Source organism: Sarcophilus harrisii, chromosome 1 (assembly GCF_902635505.1).
Source record: "Sarcophilus harrisii chromosome 1, mSarHar1.11, whole genome shotgun sequence".
NCBI classification, from domain to species: domain Eukaryota; kingdom Metazoa; phylum Chordata; class Mammalia; order Dasyuromorphia; family Dasyuridae; genus Sarcophilus; species Sarcophilus harrisii.
Window position 1 is genome coordinate 233609812 of NC_045426.1, and position 21479 is coordinate 233631290.

Consider the following 21479-nt stretch of genomic DNA (forward strand, 5'->3'; position numbering starts at 1 on the left):
GATAACTTCATCCTATAAAAGTAAATATTTTTAATTATTCAAAAATTTATTTAATTTAATTATTTAAATTAATTTAATTTTAAAAAATTTTAAGCACCTACCTCTTGTGCATAGCACAGTGTGCTAGGAGATATAGAAAATTTTGAGAAAACATAATCCTTGCTGTCAGACATTTAAGAAACTTAATCTGGTATCCCTGGATGACAATGTGTTAGGCCTTCTCTGTGTAGCATCTCTTTTTTGGATAAGTAGCTGAACTAGATATCTAGTCTTTAAGACAGTGATGTCAAATTTAAATAGAAGTGAGAGCTATAATCTGTACATAAAAACTCCTGTGGCCCTCATATTGACTTAGTTTTAAAATGTAATATTCATGTTTTATTTTTATTTTGTTACATATTTCCTAATTATATTTTCATCTGATTTGGGCTACACTTGGGAGTGTTGTGGACCATCCTTCTCTGCCTATTCCAGGTGTCACAAGGTTAAAATGATAACGTGGCAATGTTTTTAGATATATAGAATAAATTGAAAATAACTGCAAGAATCAAAAAATAGAGAAGGTGGAAGATGGTCCAGGATGATGCATCAACTAGTGCCTTACATATTCTTATTGACCTAATCCAGGTTTCTTAGGCCATGCTAATTATTTTATGAGCAAGAGAATATGTTTAGAACATTAAGGAATTGGCATAGAGCATATCTTAATACATTGAACTTTCAAGAGGGATTCTGAAGACCCCTTAAAATTCTGTCTGGAAAAACCTGTGGTGATGATTGCATAATCTACTGTATTGTAAGAGACTGTGACGTGGAACCCAACCACATCACTTGAAATAAGAGTATCAGCAAATGGTTGTTGATCTTTTACATAATCCATGTCATGTAATCTCATTGAAAACATCTATTTCTTGCACATGCTGTCGTATTGGTGAAGCTAGAATTTCTCTGGTATCCCATCATATGTAGTAATGTCTTAAGACAATAATAGCTAAAAAAAATTTTCCTTCTGCTGTGTAACTGAAAAGTAGTTTGTTTCTTTGGAGTTGACATACTGACATATTTCTCTGATTATTCTAGTCTTTTGGAGACATGTACAATGAAGCAAAAGGTGTTTTATTTGTTTATAATATTCATGGTACCTATTCACCATACTAAATATATTCAGGGGCTGAAGACAGTATGGGTCCATGAATATTATTTTCATCCTTTCCCACTTGATTTTCCCAACCCTCTACCCAGGATGTAGGAAATGGGATTGTATTTTAGGGTACAGAGTAGAGAGAATAGCTGACATTTACACATCCTTTTAAATTTACAAAACATTTCACATGTGTTCTCATTTCAGCAACCCTATGGGGGATGTAATCAGGTTTTGTACCCATTTTACAGATGAAGAAACTGAAGCTCAGAGGTTAAGTGACTTATCCATGGTTAGACAACTAATCTCAGAGATAAGTAGTTTGAACTTTTCTATCTCTGGATTCCAAGTCCATTGTTGTGTGTCTCCATATGATCCAGCAGACTCCTTCAGAAGCTATGCCTCAGGGAACTACTTGAAAGTGGTGTTTCATGCTGACCAATTTGGTCACTTGACTCTGTCAGTAAATCTTAGTGTCATGAAGTCTATTTGCATAATTGCAAATATGATGGATCATAAAGATTTTAGTGCTGTGGTGTGCAGAAAGGCAAATATTAGGAATATACTAAAAACAATACAAAATTGATTTTTGTGTCCCTCAAACAACTACTTTAAGAGGAATTTAAGTAGCTTATCCTCTGGGGTTTAGTTTTATAGAGTACAAAAGGTACTCTATACATAAAAGTATCAATACATAAATATCTTTCTATACATAAAAGTATCAATACATAAATATCTTTCACTAGTTTCTGGTGATATTTTTCTGTTACTCCAATTTTTCCAAAGCTCTTACAGCTAATATAGGGTTTCTGATTTGAGTTGAAAATTAATTTTCTTTTAAAGTGCTTCTGTATTCTAATTCACCAAAAATCCATCCAACTTGGTTTCTATTTTTACGACACTCATTTTAGGTTCCTCAGTAAAATCTTCATGTTTTAGAGAAACAGTGTTGTTGCATGACATCAGAGACTTAAAGAACTTAGATTCTGCTAGGGCCTAAGCTAGCAATTATTATTTGGCATCTTTAGCAGCATACTGAGATTTGGCTTGGTTTGTTGGCAGTTTTTCTACCACCCGAAGGTATTAATGGTTCAGGAAAAAATGTGCTCATAACTGTATAAGTATAAGCAACCTGCCCCCAAACAGTCAGAAGCAGTGGCATAGTCACAATATTAGGAAGGATTTCCCTGTGGCTTATATTGTGTGAGAAAACGAAGTAGAACAACCTTATAGGAATGAGTAGTTTTTTCTAAGTGGAACAGAACCTCTCTAGAGATTGGGAAGTAAAGAATGTAAAAGACATGGCCAAGTTGAGAGACAGAAAAATCAAACTTTTTAAAAAAGTGTATCACCAGTATTCCCGAGCCCATGAAGGGGATTACTGTGAAGTGGTGAGTCAGCCTGAGTCCATCAATTCCCTGGTATTACAATCTGTTAAATGATTTGGTAAAGTAATAATAATCAAACTGATAGGGACCCAAGGAATCAACTATTAGAACTCCCTCATTTTATAAATGAGAAGAAAGTGCTTAAGATTGATCTCTCTCTAATTATCAGTTGTTACTGCTTCTTTTTTTTAAAGAAAGAAGGGGGCCATGAAGTCCCAAGCTGATAACTCACTCGATGGGTTTAGTGACAACTGTGGCTGCCACTCCCAAGAAAATTAGCTCACTTATCTAGGATTGCTGAATCCTTCCTTGGGAAGGATGACCCCTAGAGACAGAAAACTTAAAATGTCTCCATCTCCTAGAGATGTTCAGGGAGACCCATTTGTTCTGCTCTCCCTTCCCATAACAGCCCTAGAATTGGGGGATATTATATGGACAAATGGCTTCAACCTGGTTAGCTAGAACTGAACTATCTGATCCAGCTTTCAACAACTATTTGCCGGGCAATATATTAGCATCTTCATGAAATACATCACTCTTGTAATCTTTTCCTTTTTTTCATATTTCATGGTCTTAAAAAGACCATACCTAGCACCTTGTCTAGTCTTAAATGATGTCCATAGGTTCTAGAGATGTTTTAATTTCAGTTGTAGAAAATTTCACATTGGGAGAAAGCATTAAAACCATTCTCCAAATGATCTAAGTTTGAAACAACTGAAGTAATTTCTATTCCTTTGCCTGCTGCCTCATCTGTATAAACTCTGTTCCTCTGTCTAGGATTCTCTGAGCTTAATAGGATGCTGTTGTGTTCTCTCTGATATATTTTGACCTTAAAAACATGCCTGTCAGTAGCAACCTGTCATGGAGAAAGTCTGGAACGATGCTCTCCTAGAAGAATACTATACATTCTTCTAGGTATCTAGCAAAATGAACATCACCTCATCTGAGCACTAACACTCTGTACCAGCTTATTCCCAATTGAAGTAAAGGTACTGACCCATACTTCCCATCCCTAGAGCTTACAGAAAATACTTGTCAGCATAATACAGGCATTTGGAGGGAGTAGAGCTATAAGAGCAAAAAGATCTCAATTAAAAGTGGCAATTCTAGTTTTGTCCTCTGTAGTCTCCAGAAGAGTGGAGAAGACAAATAGCTGGTCCTACTAATATGGGACAGGATGGGGCAACCTCCAAGTTGCTTGACCCCTATCTGTACTACTATGAAACTATTTATCATTTGATATGCCATAATATAGAATCCCAGACTCAAAAGAATTTTGGAAGGAACCAATCTCCAACCCGGGACAAATAGTTCCCTTTATCCTAGAGAAAAATTGTCTTTGCATGCTTTCAGTAATAGGAAGCTTATTACATAACAAGGCTTTTCTATTACCTGCTCTAGGTGGCCTTGTGTCAAACTGAGAATACTCTAGATCTAATTTTCTTGTGTGACTAAGGGATAGTGAATTATTACCTGAAGAAAAAAGAGTTCCAGAGAATTGAAGTGTACAAATAGCTGTGTGCCACATCCACAGCAGGTCAATTATGAATGAGTTGGGATATTCATGAAGCATTTACAACTCTGGGGGATAAGGGGCAGGGAAGGGAGGCTTCTTGAAATGAAGACATTGTTTTCCTCTTGAATGAATATCTGAGAATTCAGGCTTAGCTTTGGCTCTCTTCACCCTGTTAGCTTATTGTTTAGAGTTTTTGGAGTTTTCCAAAGTTTGATTCTTTGCCTCCTATCTATCCAAATTAACCCAATTTATTGTGCTTTTTAATTATTTTGAAATTCCACTGCTACCATTATATCTTTGCTAATAGTGGGGACTACCTCCATCTTTTAACATAATGTTGGGCCTTTCAGGAATTTTGGTTCTCTAACAGAGACCAGGAACTGGCTGCTGCTTTTTCTTCCTTTCCTCCAAATTATTGAATACTAGAATAAAATCACCTTCCCATGAATTTCCTATTCTAATTTTAATTCAAATTGCTGTATAGTCCAATGATAGGCCTAAGGAATTAAAGGATATTCTTATCACCATAAAATTGTTCCAGATATGATAAGGGGACAATCTATATTCTCATGGTTAGTATTTGAGTAGGGACAGTGATCTAGGAGAGAACTGAATTTACTTCTTGAGTGAACATGGAATTGCTCTAAATGGGAGATTTAATGGAAAGACTTGTAATTTTAATTAGGGTTATAAAAATCAAAATAAATAAAATTATGGCAATTCTTTGGGTTTGCAAAAAGCTGTAATTCTTTCAATTCTTTTATCACTCACCAAATGTGATTTAAGGAAGAAGACTTCTTATATTTTATACATTAGTTTTACTTGGATCTCAGCTTTAAGTGATCACTTGAAGGCTTTTCTGGAACATATAAATTAAAAAAACTTCCAGGAAACTGACTTTTAACACCACTTCATTGTCTTTCACATCAAGGATTCTGTCTGGCTCATTATGACCAGTCGTAAGTCAGTCAGTGGTTGTAACTTTTATCTTTAGAATAATCCTATAATGTTCAATTTGCCATTTGGAAACTTAGCTTGAAGTCTTGACTCATCTAATAATACTGTGAACACGAGCAAGTCATTCCAACTTTTTGACTCTGAGTTGGTTTATTTAAAATTCTTTCCAATGTCCTAGTTCTGAAGTTCCATGATTTTTACTAGAAAGCAGTGACATTTTTAAAATACTAGTTTTTCTGAAGTATTCTTCTTGTCTTAGAACAAGCTAGAATTTAAGTCTCTACCCATTCTCTACTGCAACTTCTGTAGTGGAAAATGGGTAGATGTAATGACATTTAGCATAACAAATTTATCTGGGTTTGCTAGTGATTCCAGAGCTCCAAGACCAAAACCAAGGTTGTTTTTTTGTTTGTTTTTTTGTTTTTTAAGCTTTTTATTTACAAAGCATATGCATGGGTAAATTTTTCCAACATTGACCCTTGCAAAACCTTTTGTTCCAAATTTTCCCCTCTTTCCTCCCACTCCCCCCCACCTGGCAGGTAGTCCAATACATGTTAAATATGTTAAAATACATGTTAAATCCAATATAGGTAACATATTTATACAGTTATCTTGCTGCACAAGAAAAATCAGAACAAGAAGGAAGGAAAAAAAACTGAGAAAGAAAACAAAATGCAAGCAAATAACGACAGAGAGAATAAGAATGCTATGTTGTGTTCTACACTCTGTTCCCATGATTTTCTCTCTGGGTGTAGATGTCTTTCTTTATCACTGCGCAAGTGGAACTGGTTTGAATCATCTCAGTGTTGAAGAGAGCCACGTCCATCAGAATTGATCATCAATTGATGATCTTGTTGTTACCGTGTATAATAATCTCCTGGTTCTGCTCATTTCACTTTGCATCAATCAGTTCATGTAGGTCTCTCCAGACCTCTCTGAAATCATCCTGCTGGTCGTTTCTTACAGACCTTCTTATTTCAATAGTAATCTTACTGACAGCATTGATTTCCTAAAGGAAAGGGTATGTCCTCTTTTCTAGAACTTAAAGAGAGGATCCATCTTTTGTCTTAACATTTATCTAACCTTAAATTATTGAATGGCCGTGATATTCTGATCTGATACACTGAGATACGCTGAGACCTGGTCTCATGAAACCCTGGTTTTGCAATGTTGGAGGACATTTTACGTCTTAATTTTAAAAAACCAAGATCATCCTGGACTGTTGTCAACCATCTTGACCTTTTTCTTGCCACTTGGTTTTGATGACTCCAGGGAAGAGAACTTTGCACAGAGCTGTGCATTTATATCCAGTTCATGAGCACGATGAGACATCATCCTTGTGATGGCTAGGTCCTCTTTGACAATGAAAGACGAGCAACATAACAATATAAAATTTTAAAACGTAATGACTAGGAATCACGACTATCAGAATGTTTGCCAAAGCTGTGTTATGTGATCATCTACCTTTGATTAGATTTAGTATATGATTCATTATTAAATAGAATTACTAATTTGTATTGAAAGCCAAATGCTCTTGTGTCACATAGCAGAATTATGGCTCTGCTTGAGAACATATCTAGAATACAAATCATAATGCTGGCTAAAGGTCTGCAGGTGATATTTTTCAGAATTAGCACAAAGCACATCACCACCCTCAGACTTGCTTGCTTTTGCCAAAAGACTGCACTTTGATATGCTTTCAGGATATATTACCACTGCCTCTCTAGGGAAACAAGGATTGATGGAGATCTTCGACCTTCTAATTACCTGCCTTCCTCAGTGGAATGCTTCCCATCCTCTTGTACTCTGCCACATTGCTAATATCATTGGTTAGCAGACTCTTACTTCTCACTCTTCCTACTTCTGTGATCCCAGATTCCAAGCTACCAAAGAGACTGTTCTTGTCCCTTTCATTGTACACTATGAAATCCCAGCTGTGTGATGAACAAACTTCCATTTATCTCATATGTCTTCCTCTCATGCTTTTCCCATTTTCTGGCACTCACTAGTTCCCTATAAAGACACTTGTCTCTCTAGCTGTCCTTCCCAGAACTGGTTGCATTTTCTCTCTCTAACTAATTCATTGTGGGGAAGAGGAAGTGGAATCAGAATACTTTCTTCCCCATTATCACTTCTAGATTATCCTTCCTTCTCAATCACTTAGCAGCTTCTCTTCCCTGAGGTTCATGTTTTCCACATTTATCATCCAATCCCAATTATGATGGTTATCTCCTGACCCTTACCCGGCAACCACTTTTCTCAATTCAGTGCCAAGACTTCTGCTTTTATATTAAAAGATGTTCCCGTATCCCACCCCATGACCCATTCCATTGGTCTACCTCAGCTCTGCACAGGGACGGTGACAACCATTACCTACAAGTATTCTGTGCCCATGTTCAAGAACTCCAAAATTCCTGTATCAGAAGAGATTCTTTTTATCCGATCCTAAGTCATTGCATCTCTTCCTCTGCCTTCCTGCTCTTGAATCAATTTTTGGTCCTCACCTTTACCTCCAGCCCTCCCACCCTGATGTTTTTCTGAGCCATCACACTACTCTGGTTTCATTCTTCCCTCCCCATTCCCGAACCTCTAAATGAACCAGTTTAGCCTCATCCTCGCCTCTGTTCTTGAATCCTTTGCTTTCTTGTTCTTGCCACTCATGACTTGTCCAACTCCAGCCCTGGCTTACTCCCATCATCTATTTCTATTTATGTGCTGCTAAATGGAATCACAGAAAATCACACTAGTATTGACTGTCCTCCACTACAAATTTATGTTATCTAATCTCAAGTGGGCGGCAGTCTTCATCCCTAATTGATTCTTTATCCCACTTACCATAATGACTTACTTTCTCAGCTGAGGACCTCATCTTGTACTCTACTGAAAGAATCAAGGCCATTGACTACTAGCTCCTTCTCCTTTTCCATCTTACATCCTGACAAAATACCCTACTGTCTCATCCTTTTATTCTTTCCTCTTCTTTGAAAATAAGAGATGGCTTTACAAAAGCTAACATGTACCCCTTAGTTCTATCCACTTCTGGCTTTCCCATCAGATTGCCCCTGCTATCAGCTCCACTCAAACATCTGCAATTTGACTTCTAACCCCATTTTCCAAACAGAACTGCTTTTTTTCAAAGAGAGCAGTATCAATTCTGATGTCTTCTCGTTTCCTGTCATACTGATCTTTCTGCAGCACTTGACACTGTTGACCATTTTCTCCTCTTGGTTAATCTTTCTATGTTTTTTTTTTTTTTTTTTTTTGATATTGCTCTTTGTTTACCTTCTACCTGTATGACCATTCTTCTTTAGTTTTCTTTGCTGGATATTAGCCGATGTCATGCCCAATGATTCTGAATACACCCAAAGCCTCTGTCCTGGGCACTCTTTCTCTTTTATTACACTTTTTCACTTGGTGATCTCTGGTTTTTTTGCATTTTCAGGTATCTTCTTTTCCTGATATGTATACACATATGTATACATTGTGTGTGTCTGTGTCCAGCTCTGGTCTCTAATTTCTCATGGGAATTCTAGAACTATAATCCTGGCATCTCTTCCCTACCTCCCCAACCTTCCAAACAGCTCCCTTCTACAAGATCTTTCCTATAGCCCCCCCCTTTTCTCCATTCACACAATTTTTGCTCCAGTTTAGGTGCTCACTTGCTCTTCTAGACTATTGGAATAGCCTTTCTGGCTCAAATTTCACCACACTACTTTTCCACAAACTCTGTAGACTAGCCTCAACATTAATCTTCACATTCAATTTTCCATCTCCCATTTCTGCCTTTGCATTGACTATTCCTCATGCCTGCAGAGCTTTCCTTCCTCACCTCTGCCTCTTGGAATCAGTCCCTAATTTCCTTCAACACTTAGCTCAAGAATAATGTTCAAAAGGTTTTTGCTGGCATCCCCCAGAATTGAGTGCCTTTCCCACAAAAGTTACTCTAGTGTCTGTTATATGTGGGGTGTGTGTGTGTGTGTATGTTTGTATATTATTTTAAAATCGAATTTGTTCAGTCTGATTGCAGTTATGAGTTCCATTGTATTATATGGAGTATAAATATCTGGATTCTTCTCAGAAGATTAACTTCAGACTTCAAGGATGTTGGTAGTGAATACTAAATTCACCTTAGGATTTGCAGTTGTGTAAACCTAGAGTCATTCAGAATCGAGTACTATAATTCTGCATATAGATATCAAAATGAAAACTAAATGGAATTATATCAGATATAGATCTTAGTGCATTTAGGTGCATTTATACCTAGATGACTGATCATTTAAATGTGTCTTTCAATAAGTAAGGTTAAAAAAAGAATTATAAAATATATATCTTGTATTATATGATATTGCCTATATTCCATATTACTGGGTTATTTTTATATAAAATATATATTACATCATTATAAAAGAACATATAATAGTAGATATATATATAGATATATATATTTTTTTTAATTTTGCTTGGTGTATATTTATATAGTGTTAGAATGTAAGTTCCTTAAGGGCAGAAATTATTTTCCTCTTATCTTTATATATCTAGCACCTGGTACAAAGTTGGCATGTACTAGCTTCTTAATAAAAGCTTGTGATTTGACTGCAGTTACTGTGTTAAGTTATTGGAATAAAGATGAGGATCCTTCTTTCAGGAGGCTGTTTTAATTTGACCTTATTTGGACACTTCAAGAAGTCCTACTGAAGTTGTTAAGTTTTCTTAAGTCTTTTCATCTACCATTGCATAAATTTGGTTCATTGTCTTCTGTTAGCAATAACTTAACTAAGAGTATGTTATTTGGGACTATATCCAACATATATAGGCTTGTAAAAGCAAATACTTGAATGTTTAGTGTGAATGTAGGATCATTGTGAGGAGTAACCAAAGTTTCCAGTGTTAAGAGTAGAAAGGGATGGAGGATTCAATTCAGCAAACATTAAGTTCCTATTTCAGTGAGCAGGGCAGCACTGATTGTGGATGCTAGGGGGATACAAGGACAGACATGGAACAGACATTCTGTTGAAAGAGACATGACATATGGTCCTTACCTTTCTACAAGGTAATTGAAGAAGGAGGAAAGCACTGACCAAAGCTGGCAAAGCAAGTTTGATTTCTGAGATGAGCCTTAAAGGGAAGAAAGGGTCACAGGGAGAAGGTTTGCATCTTTGGGTGTGCCCTAGGTCTGGGAGTGGGAAACATGTCAAATAAAATCCTAAAGCAGGAGACAGTGTCAGGTTCAGCAGTGTTTGGCTGGTTTGGCTGGCTGAAACATGGAAGAATATGAATATGAAGAAAAACAACAATGAAATAAATCCACAAAGGCAAGTTCTGGAAGTCTTTCAGTGCTAAGTTAAGGATTTTGTAGGAAACAGAAGAAACTTGCCAAAGTCACCCAGTTAGTTAAAGGCAAAGTAACAAAGCTCTTTAATAAACTTAGCAAAATTTATCAATCCAAACTTATATTCTTTCAAAACAACTCAGAATTTTGATTCACTTTTTCTAGAACAGCTATTTCTGGGAGTAGTTTTCAGAACCTATAGTACAAGCTTGGAAATAGTATCTCTGGAGACCTTTAAAAAAAAATTTAGTATGGGTTTGATTTTTGCAACAACTAGGAATTAGGATAAAAAAAATTTTAGTGGTACTATAAAGTGATGGGATAGGTACAAGTCATCCACATGTCACCAGAGGAGACACTTTCTGAAATGTCCCAAAGGAAATTTGCACCATCCTTGGAAGAAGTATATGGGTATTACTGTGAAAAAGACACTTCTGATCTTGATCAATTGGCTTCATAGCTTCATGGTTTTACATTGTGAGGGAATAGGAAATGGACCTTTGGTTTTGTTGATGTAGGGAACTTTTCCTAGTGATGAACTTCTACCAACATAGGCTGACATTTTCTCTGCAACATGCCTCAAGCCCTGAGGGACAAAATGGCAGATCCCAGATGATATAGCCAGTCATTGTTCAAAGTCACCTTTATCCATACACTATAACAAGTGTAACTAGTAAATATAATGGTTCTCATTTGAAATACTGCAGACATTTTCTAAATTTCCAAGTGACTTTGCTTATCCCTGAACTGTGAAATCTGTAATTAGCCGATCAGTACCTGAGCTGTTTTTCTAGGTCAGTCCACAGCATTTTCTCCATCCTGATCTTCCTGAACTTATTTGTAGCATTTTCATACCATATTCTCAGTTTTTGCTCTGGAGGATATCCCATTTTCCCATTTCTCCAATTGCTTCTTTAGCAGCTCCTGCTGACTTTGCTCCCTTCCATATGTTGTTCTTGTATTTGCCTTGAAGCATAGTTTCAAGTCTTTCTGTTCTTTTGAGCACTTTACTTTCTCTTTGCCCACCTTCCATAGTACTGCCCTTTCATTTAGATTTCCTATTATTCTCTTAAAATCAAACAAGGCACCAGGTATTATTATGCAAGTTCATTCAACAGTAGGAAAATAATATAATTGATCAAATTAAAATAAAACAAAAACATCATGAGGACCTCACTATCTGCAGAAAAAACCTTTAATAAAGTAAAATATTCATTTATGCTATTTTAAAAAAACAACATTTAGACATAGTGAAATCTTTATTTTATATATGTATATATATATATATATATATATAAAATCCAAATAAAAGCAAACATTATATGTTGTGGGGAAGCACTAGAAGTTTTGTCAGTAAACATAGAAGTATAGCAAAGATACCTCCTTTCACTGCTATTATTTAATATGGAGCTAGAAATGCTAGCCATAAAGTAAGAGAAAGAAATTTAAAATTTAAAGACAATTATCACTGTTTGCTAGTGACATGCCTTAAATAACCCTAAGGGATCAAAGAAACCAATTGAGACAATGGCATCAGCAAAACTGCAGATTACAAAATTAATCCACAGAATACATAATAACAACAATCCAGGAGACAATAATAGAAAGTCCCTATAAATTGCTATTCAAAATAACTATAAATGCATAAAATTTTTGGAAGTCAGTACACCAAATTACCCCTACTACCTACATAAATTCAGTTTCAAAATGCTCCTTAAATAAATAGTGAACAACTTAAATAGCTGCTGGAATATTCATCTATCTGTAAAACTATTTGGTGCTGGTTAAAAAATAGAAAAGTAGATCATTGGAACACAGCAGATAAGGGAGAATCAGAAATGATTGAACTCAACCCAGAGTTCAACAAACCAGACCATTTAAATTATTTAGGAAAGCACTCCCTAATAGATAGGAGCTCCGGGGCTGGGGGGACTGGAAAGCAGTCTGGCAAAACTGTGTTTCCAATGCCTTCTCCCTCCACATTTTTAGAAAGTTGTAAAAGTCTTCGTCAAAGTATGTTTTGACCATTTTGCTCAGTTTCTTGAAGCCCTGTAATAATGAAATTGGCTCTTGAATCCAATCAAAATATGTAGTTCATGAGCTTCAAGAGTTGCCGACCTCTTTCGTTATTCATTCATGTCCTGGGTCCTTTTGCTGTGTCTCCTCCTTGCCTTATTTCACCCAAAACACTTTTCTTTTACACACAACAAGATTATGTGATGATCAATTCTGATGGACGTGGCTCTTTTCAACAATGAAGAGATTCAAGGCCAATTCCAGTAGATTTGTAATGGAGAGAACTATCTTCACCCAGAAAGAGTAGGGACTGAATGTGGACCACAATACAGTGGGGGGTTTTATTGTTGTTTGCTTGATTTTTATTTTCTTTTTGATATGATTTTTCTTGTGTAGTATAATAAATATGAAAATATAGAATTACACATTTAACATATATTGGATTACTTGCTTTCCAGGGGAGAGGAATGGGAGAAGGGAAGAGAAGAATTTTAAAACACAAGGTTTTGCAAGAGTTAATGTTGCAAACTATTGCATGTATTTTGAAAATAAAAGGCTATTATTAAAAGAAAAAGGGAATGGCTTTAGAGTCTTTGGAATAAATTAGCCTTCATGACGATAAATCTTTTTCTTTTCAAGGGTAGATATGGGGGAGAGAGGAGATAGACAAATGCCAATGAATAATTGGCAAATGAATTGTAGATGATAACTGTTATGTCAAAAACAAAATGGCAGCTAAAATAATCATTAGTTTTTCTGGATGGCTTATATATATCTTCAAAAATTATTTCAGGAAAGAGTTTCAATGAGCAAAGGTAACATCATTGAAATGTTGTCACCTTCCAAAAACCACATCCATTTGGACTTAAGGTTTTTGGGGTTGTTTAAGAAAATGGGACCATTTTTGGTCATTCTTTGGGACCTTTCTTCTTCAGCTCCTTAATGTACAAGTTCGCCACATGTTTCCAAGTATCTTAAAGTCACAGTGTCACAATCATCAGCTGAGATGACAACAGGAAGGGAAAAAGGAGGGAGCAAGCATTTATTAGGTATCTATTCTGTGCCAAGCACTTTAGAGATATTATCTTATTTGATTCTCTCAACATCTTTGGGGGGGTATAGCTTCTTTTATTATCCTTATTTTATACTTGATGATACTGAGACAAAGAGAGGTTAAGTGACTTGTCCAGGGTCACACAGCTAGTTAATATCTGAGGTCAAATATGAACTGGGGTCTTCCTAATAACTCCAGACCAAAAAACAGGAACAAGAAAACTAAAGTTGAAAACTTATGCTTTGATCTGCATTTAGTTTTCATTAGTTCTCTCTGGGATGGATAATATTTTTCATCATAAGTCTTTTAGAACTGTCTCAAATCACTGTATTGATCAGAATAGCAAAATCATTCACAGTTGATCGGCATACTATATTACTGTTGTTGCATACAACATTCTCCTTGTTCTGCTTCTTTCATTTTGTATCAGTTCATGTAAGTCTTCCATTTTTTTTTTTTTTTTTTTTTTTTGGCAGTTCCACTTTGGGTTTTTTCCTCCCACATATGTATTGTATTGTATTGTATTTTTTTTACAAACATGTTTATTAACTTCTTTAATACACATTTCTTTATGAATCATGTTGGGAAAGAAAAATCAGAACAAAAGGGGGAAACCATGACAGAAGGAAAAAAAACAAAAAAGAAATGAACAAAATATGTGTTGATTTACATTCAGTCTCCGTCGTTCTCTCTCGGGATGCTGATGGTTTTTTCTATCCAGAGTTTATTGGGATTGCCTTGGATCACTGAAGCTCTGGGAAGAAGAACCAAGTCTTTAATGGTTGATCATGGCACAATCTTGCTGTTACCAGGAACAGTGTATTCCTGGTTCTGCTTGTTTCGCTCAGCAAGCATCAGTTCATGTAAATCTTTCCAGGTCTTTTCTAAAATTAATAATATTCCATAAGTTTCATATACCATAACTTATTTAGCTATTCCCCTGTTGATAAGCATCTACTCATTTTCCAATTCTTTGCCACCACAACGAGAGCCTGGCAGCTCTTCTTTCAAAGAATCCTGCTGGTAACTCTTTGTGTTTCATTTATAGGACAAGACTTGATGCTCCACGATTGGAAACGAAGTCCCTAGGTAACTCTGTGTTACCTCCTGGTTACACTTCTGATCGTCTATCAGGAAGCAACAGGGACCAGATCCTAAAACCAAAGCGGTCCCACCGAAAAGCAGATCCAGATGCTGCTCATAGGTATGGACTACATTGGGGCTTTACTACTGCTTACCTTAATAGCTAATAGCATGAGTTCTGAATTAAAGGGGACTAAAGAAGTTACAAATTTTAGAATGCTTTGGTAATTTACTTCATATTTTCTTTCCAGGAGATTTTATAATAGTAATAATAATGGTTAGCATTTACACATGTTATCTCTTCCAGTCCTTATAGCAATACTGGGAGGTAGATGAATGAGGAAACTGAGACTGAGAGATTGTTAACTTTCTCAGGGTCACATAGGTAGTAAGAAAGTTAACAAAGAGTCAGATTTTGAACTCAGGCATCTTGACTCCAGATAGCCACTTAAATGACTTACTGGATATTGTTTATAAGCCTAGAATCAGAAAGCTGAATTGAAATCCAGCCTCAGACACTCACTACCTATATGTTGGCCAGATCACTTAACCTTTTTTTCTCTTAATTCACAAAGAAAGTGAGGTGTCACACCTGACACCTCTTATAGTAAGGTACTATAACAGAACATATCCTATTGTTCCTGACTTTACCATTTCCATTTGGTTTAAAACAAAGAGATAGTGTTCTTAAATAGTTTGGTATCCAGCTCTTTGCCATATGTATAACTTTTTTAAAGATGTAATTAAGATAGCTTTTATTGTTTGTTAAGGAAAATGTCTCTTTGCTTAATTTACATAGAATTCCTATAAAATTTAATTTCAGCTTATATAGTGCTTTTTTTTTATGGCAGGTGACATAGCCAGTCTTGACTCCAAATCCAGAGCTATTTTTGCAATTATTCTGCTTAACAGCAGAATCACATGACATTTCTGAAATTTGACATTTTACAAAACATTAGAGTTTTTGGACTAAGGGGGCCATTCAGCTATGATCTAACCCATATTTCTCAAATGGAAAAACTTAGGCCTAGAGAAGGAAAAGGGTCACAGATTTGGAACTGGGCAGGCCCTTGGATCATCTAATTCAACTCCTACATTTTAGAAATGAAAAACCGAAATTCAGGGTAAGTGACTTTCCCAAAGTAATGCTGCTAGTTTGAAGGCCAGACCTTACTCCTATTCGCTGTCTTTTCTGCATATGATACCAACTCCCCAAATAGTTTTCTTGCCCCCTACCTGTAATTATTCCTTTGTCTCTATCCTAATAGGCCACGAATTTTAGAAATGGATAAGGAAGAGAACCGGCGTTCTGTCCTCTTACCAAAACACAGGAGAAGGAGCAGCTTCAGCTCTGAGAACTATTGGCGAAAGTCTTATGAGTACACAGAGGACTGCGGAGAGGATGATGGGAGCCCAGCCCGAAAAGTGAAGATGAGAAGACACTGAGAAATGAGCAAAAAGACTCAAGCTGCAGAAACCAGCCTCCCTTCTGTGAAAACTTTCTTTGGCTGTTTCTCATAGCTTTTTTTTTTTTTTTTAAAGAGTTTTTTTCTTCATTTTAGGGCTGAAGAAAGGAACTGGGACAGGATCCGTAATTTTTTTTTTTTTTTTTTTTTTTTTTTTTGTTCACTTATTTTCCTGAATGGAAATGATATTGAGGCATCTTTGTTGCTGGGGAGCATTGGTTACCACCTGGTCAGATAGATGGGCACTTTGCCCTCATCAGGCAGATAAAGTTCAAGCTGTGCTAGGCTGTGTTTATTTAAAACACCAAAAATGTTTTACTGTTTCACTGCTGAAGATTCAAGAAATTAGTCCTTTTGCTTTAATTGTAAATTTTTTTAAATGTTCTAAATATATTGTTTGACCCCCAGAGTTGAAACTTGGTCATGGCCTCTTCATGCTTTACCAACCTAGAATAGGGCTTGCTAAGCCCTAAGTCTCCTGTTGATTTCTTTTCTCTTAACCTGCCATTTGGTAACTGGAATCTTGAAGTTTGCAAATTGCTCTTCCTGCAACAGATTTCCAAGTTGCTTAGGACATCTAGCTGATAGCTTATATGGCCACTGCACCAAACTCTGTTTTCTCCCAGATGTGCAGTTGTCACACTTCTCAACCAGTTCTTGACCATTCCCAGCAGCCCAGGAGAAAGGGAGCGGGAGGAAAAGTGGTACTGGAACAGAGCCCTTTGTTTAAATAGCATGATTTTGTTCATAGGTATCTCCTTTCATGCAATTGGACATATGTGTGAATATTTGGATAAGTTAGAGTCTTCTCATGTTTTGGTCGGTTTTAGAAATTTTTCTAGCAAGGAGGACTGATGTCCTTCCAATTCTAGGGTTTGGAATATGGAAAAGTGTCATGGCGTGTGGTGGGTTTTTGTCTATAATCTTTTTTGTCTTCGCTCTTTCCCTTCTTTCTTGATGAGGACCTAGCCTGGGAGAGGTCTCCATGTTACATGTTCAGCATTTGGCAGTCTATTTTCTAGGTCCCTTTTAAGAGAAGGCTCCTCCTTCTCTTATTTCCCTTCTCCCACCCCCACCCCCCAAGGCAAGGTCTTCAGATGATATCAACTTTTGAAAATTCTCTTTTTCTCTCTTCTTTTAACCTTTTAATTCTTATAGAAAGGGGAATTTCCACAGGTTTTCATGGCTTAGTGTTGGCCATGAGGAAAGATAAGAGTTGGCTGATGGAAATTTGTACTTCACCTGAGATTTTTTTCTTCATCAGCTTCTTGGGAGGGTTGTGAGTGTTACAAGTAATGGAAAGAGCCTTTTTAATACATTTTTTAAAATTAAAAAAAAAAAACCTTTAGCAACTTTCAATGAGTCAGGCCTGTTAAAACTGAAGTCTTAATCATTTTGAACTGCTAGGAATTCTTAGTAGACACAGGGCTCCATTGGCCATAAAGATGACTCAGGAGAAACCTGACTCCTGCTGCTAAGACCTTAACTTTCTTTTCCCACCTAATCCTTCTCTGTTCTGTCCTGTTGACTTAACTTGTCTGAGGCCTTGAAGGCTCTGGAGGTTTGGGGTCTAGTGATAAATTTAGAACCCTCTTTTGAAATACAAATTTAAAAAAAAACTTCTCAGATTTTGATTCCTTGAATCTGGATTTAAGTACTAAAGCAGTTGCAGCTTTATTTTTTTTACAGCTTTTTTCCCCAAAAAAATTATTTGTAGTTTTGTGTGTTTGGCACTTTGCTATGATCTGTGTGCTCTACAATAAAAACAAAATCTAATATATTTTGAAACATATTGTCTGATGCTGTCCTAAAGAGTGACTTTATTTTGTTAAGTTCCCTTTCTCTACTTTACCCCTTTTTGAAAAAGGGATCGGTTCCCTGTCAGTTTTTGAGGGTGAAACCATACTGCCTGCATGTAGCCGAAGAGGATCCTGGCACCCAGGACAAGTTAGTTGGTAGTGTCTGAGTAGTCTGCTTCACTGAAGGAAAGAAAAGATATTGTTTAGGTAGTTTGAATCCTGACCTAGGATGGAGCACTTTGTCTCTTAAAAGGCTTACAAAATCCAGGCAGGTTTAGGGTATATAGTGAGCCATCTCTGTAAATCCATTGCCCCATGACATAAACACCACCCTCAGAAAATAGCATCTTTCTCCTGTATCCATCAAGGCCCCAGGTGACCCTTACTGGTGGCTTGCCAACTACAGATTATATCATAGTGATGTTTATCCGTTCTTTAGTTACTTGGTCTGGGGTCCTGACCTATGTGGCTGGTGGTTACCATTTTCTCACCTTCCTTTGATAGAAGAGGTAAGGAAATAAAACAGTGATTGTTCTGGGAATCTTCCTCTTTCGAGTGGAGTGCTGAATATCACCAAACTCCAAACTATTCCGTAGCTACCTGACACACACAGATAACAGTTTGGCTGGAGAAGAAGGTCTTTCCAAATAGACCAGGACTTGGAGTTTTTCTAGATAATTTGAGGGCCGACTTGATAGGTGTCCAGGTGGCTCTCAATCATTTAATTTGTATGAAATAACTGTTCTTCATCTCCCATCTTTTATTTAGTGGATCTAAAGTTCTGGAGATGGGGAGACTATCTAAGTGTCTCTTGGATAAACCAGACCCAGCCATGTTGTTTGGCTGTGCAATGTTGACAGGTATGAAATCTGAACCAGCAGGTACCCTAATACCTTCTCTTCTTTGCGGACTCTTAAGAAGTATTAGGAGGATTGGAATCAAAAGGGAAAGGGGACAGCAATGGGTTGACAGCACTGGGAGTTTGAATTTTAGGAATTCATTCAGACTCTTACAAGCTTAGAATTAAGCTTTTGTGTTTCTGCTCACAAGGCCACCTACTTCTCAATCTCTCCCTAGCTTCTAGGACATTAATAAGACAGTTCACTTAAAAGTTACCAAGAACCAACTGGAGGCAGGTCGTGAGAGCAGCAGGTAGGACGGTATGCCCACAACTTCCCCTGGTTTCTCTGACTGCAAGTGGCAAGGGAGTGATGGCACAGGCCCCAGTTTACCAACATATCAACCTGCAGCAGCAAAGAGAACCCTGCAGAATGAAAAAGACTCAAAACAAGTGAGTCCATTTGTCTGGTTCTTGAGCAAAACTGTCTTGGAGAGCAGAGGAAAGATTTTCCTAAGCAACCTTGACCCACTAATAACTAGAGCCTTAGCAGTGAAAATCCGGACTGAATTAGATCTGATCTAGGCTTTTACCAGATCCGTAAAGAAGAAAAGGGAGAATTATAGGCTCTGGCTAGAAATATCACTGATTACAGTTGTGTGGGGGATTTAACAGAACCATTAAGAACCTTAGCTTTTGTCAGCTCTGGAGAACACGGTGGTACTGAGGTAGACATTGATCTTCTCCCTTTTTGATCTCTTGACCCTCCCCTTCCCCTGTTCAAACATCTGGTAAAACCTAAGTATTTCTAGCTCCAACTGGGTAAACAAACCACTGTAAAAATCCAGACTTGAGAGTTTGACTGTAGGATAGGAACCCACAAGTGGGTGAGAGGGTCATGTCTGGCACTAACCTGAAAATCCTCAAGCAGGTGGCTTCTTAGGCCTTGGCAGACAGCCTGACCAGCCAGTTTTCCCTAGGCCTTGTGCCCTCGATGGAGAAAATCTCAACTTTCCAGGTTGGATTGTGAAGAATTCAGATTTGCTGTCATCTTAGCCTTCTTTGAAATATCAAATGCTACTTTCCCCTCCTGCCTTGCAAACTTCCTTTTGATGAGCCCTTTTCTTACAGCTGGACACTTGCTGAGAGGAGCAGGGGAGGGATGGGTACAGTCCTTTAAAAAGAACTTTGTTACAAAAGTGGCAATATTTATTTTCTTTAATATTTCATAGAAGTATAGTTTGTTACAGAGCTATACAGTGCAAGACCCAGACGCACTGGAATTGAGGGGATGCCTGTTGGAAAAGGGGCAGCTTGTCATTCTAGTTAATTCTGAGAATTTTAGCTGGGCCCCCCCACCGTTTGTATAAAATGTTACATTTAATGTAATAAAAGCAGGAAACACTGACTTGTTGTATGTGTGATTTTTTTTCTCTGAACAGAGGCATCTGTTTCATAATTCTTTTCCTTTGACTTTGAGGTCTCAACTCTTGATAACCTCTTTAGTTGGAAGCCGAGGAAAGTCAAAAGATAAGATGGCTTTTCCCAAACTAGAGATCTATCCATAATATTTAAACACTAACCCACTGGGCAGCCCCAATATAAAACATTGAAGCTGGCAAAATATGGTTTGGGGCCTTCCATCACACGCAGGGTTTAGGAACACAAGTAGAGTCCTCTAGTCTTGAATTGTTAACCTTTTCTTTGTCCGACCCCGGGTGACGCCTGTGTTTGTATTTGCTTCTCATATTGATGTTTCTAAATGTATAAAGCAAAATGGAATTATAAAGGAAACCAATATATGTTGAAATTTATGGGGAAAAAATGTTAAGTTCCCACATTCCAGGTTAAGAACTTCTGCTAGTCCACCTCCTTGTTCTAAAGAGATGGAAACGGGTTCAGAGTCGGGCTGGAGGAAGGGATCAGACTTGAACTGGCAGAAATCAGGACTGTGATTCATAGATACGTCATATCTGGCACTGAACAACACGGGGGTCCAAAGTGGGTGCCACGGAGAAGAAAGAGCACGCTCAGCGTGAGCTGAGGTGAGATGAGAGCGGTCCTTGGAGAAAGGGTCGGTAAAAAGAAAGGGGGGAGAGCCGCCAAAGCAAGCTCTGGGCGCGGAGGCACCGGAGGCGGAGGGGCCAGAGAAGGGGAAGCGCAGCCCTTGCGCGGGGAAGCGGGGAGGGAGGCCCGGGAGGCGAGGCTGACACGGGCTCCCCGGGAACAGCTGTGAGCGCGCGCCCAGGGGAGGCCGAAGAGCTCCTCCAAGCGTGTAGGCAGGGTTAAATCGGGTGCGTTTTTTGGACGCTGCCAGAGTGTGGCAGGTATTGTGTTCGAGGCCCTGAATCCCGCCCCCCCCCCCCCCCCCCGCAGGCGCGTGCCCGTGGGTAGCATCGGGAGGAGAGGGGCTGCAGCGGACCGCCCGTCCCGAGCTTTCCCCTTCCCACACACCCGGGGGCGCCGGCGCTCACGCGCAGCCACGGCGCTCGGCACCTGTCTGCGGCGCGGGGCACTGCGCCTCTCCGACTCTCGGGGAAACCCGCCGGAGCTTTCCGGACCAGAACGCCGCAGTGGCTGCGTCTCCTTGTGCGGCCCGCTCGGCGGCGGAGGGAGCGGGGGCCTTGCCCGGGACTTCTGCCCCCCCCCCCCCCCCCCCCCCCCGGGACACACGGCCGTACCTGGCGGGGAGCGGGGCACAGGGAGGACCAGGCCTCCCGGAAGCCCGAGTCCGGGAAAACCCCACCCGCAGACAGCAGCGGGGCGCTCCCGGGGAGGCCCACGTGGCACAGCCTGAGCGAGGCCCAGGAGCCAGCTCCCCTTGCTGACGGAGTAACAGCGGGGCGCTCTCCCGGGGCCAGGCGCGCCTCGGAAGCCGGAGAGACGCCGGGG

At 38.6% G+C, this 21479-nt stretch overlaps 1 protein-coding gene across 1 annotated transcript in view; it reads left to right on the plus strand.

Annotated features, from left to right (window-relative positions):
* ALKBH5 (alkB homolog 5, RNA demethylase) overlaps positions 1-19995 on the plus strand; it is a 33463-nt gene extending 13468 nt beyond the window's left edge. The window contains exons 3-4 of the mRNA XM_031938542.1: positions 14450-14605; positions 15753-19995. Of these exons, the coding sequence (XP_031794402.1) occupies positions 14450-14605; positions 15753-15930 (334 nt within the window). The 3' untranslated portion in view covers positions 15931-19995. The remainder of the gene's footprint in view (positions 1-14449; positions 14606-15752) is intronic.
* Positions 19996-21479: the final 1484 nt, after the last annotated feature.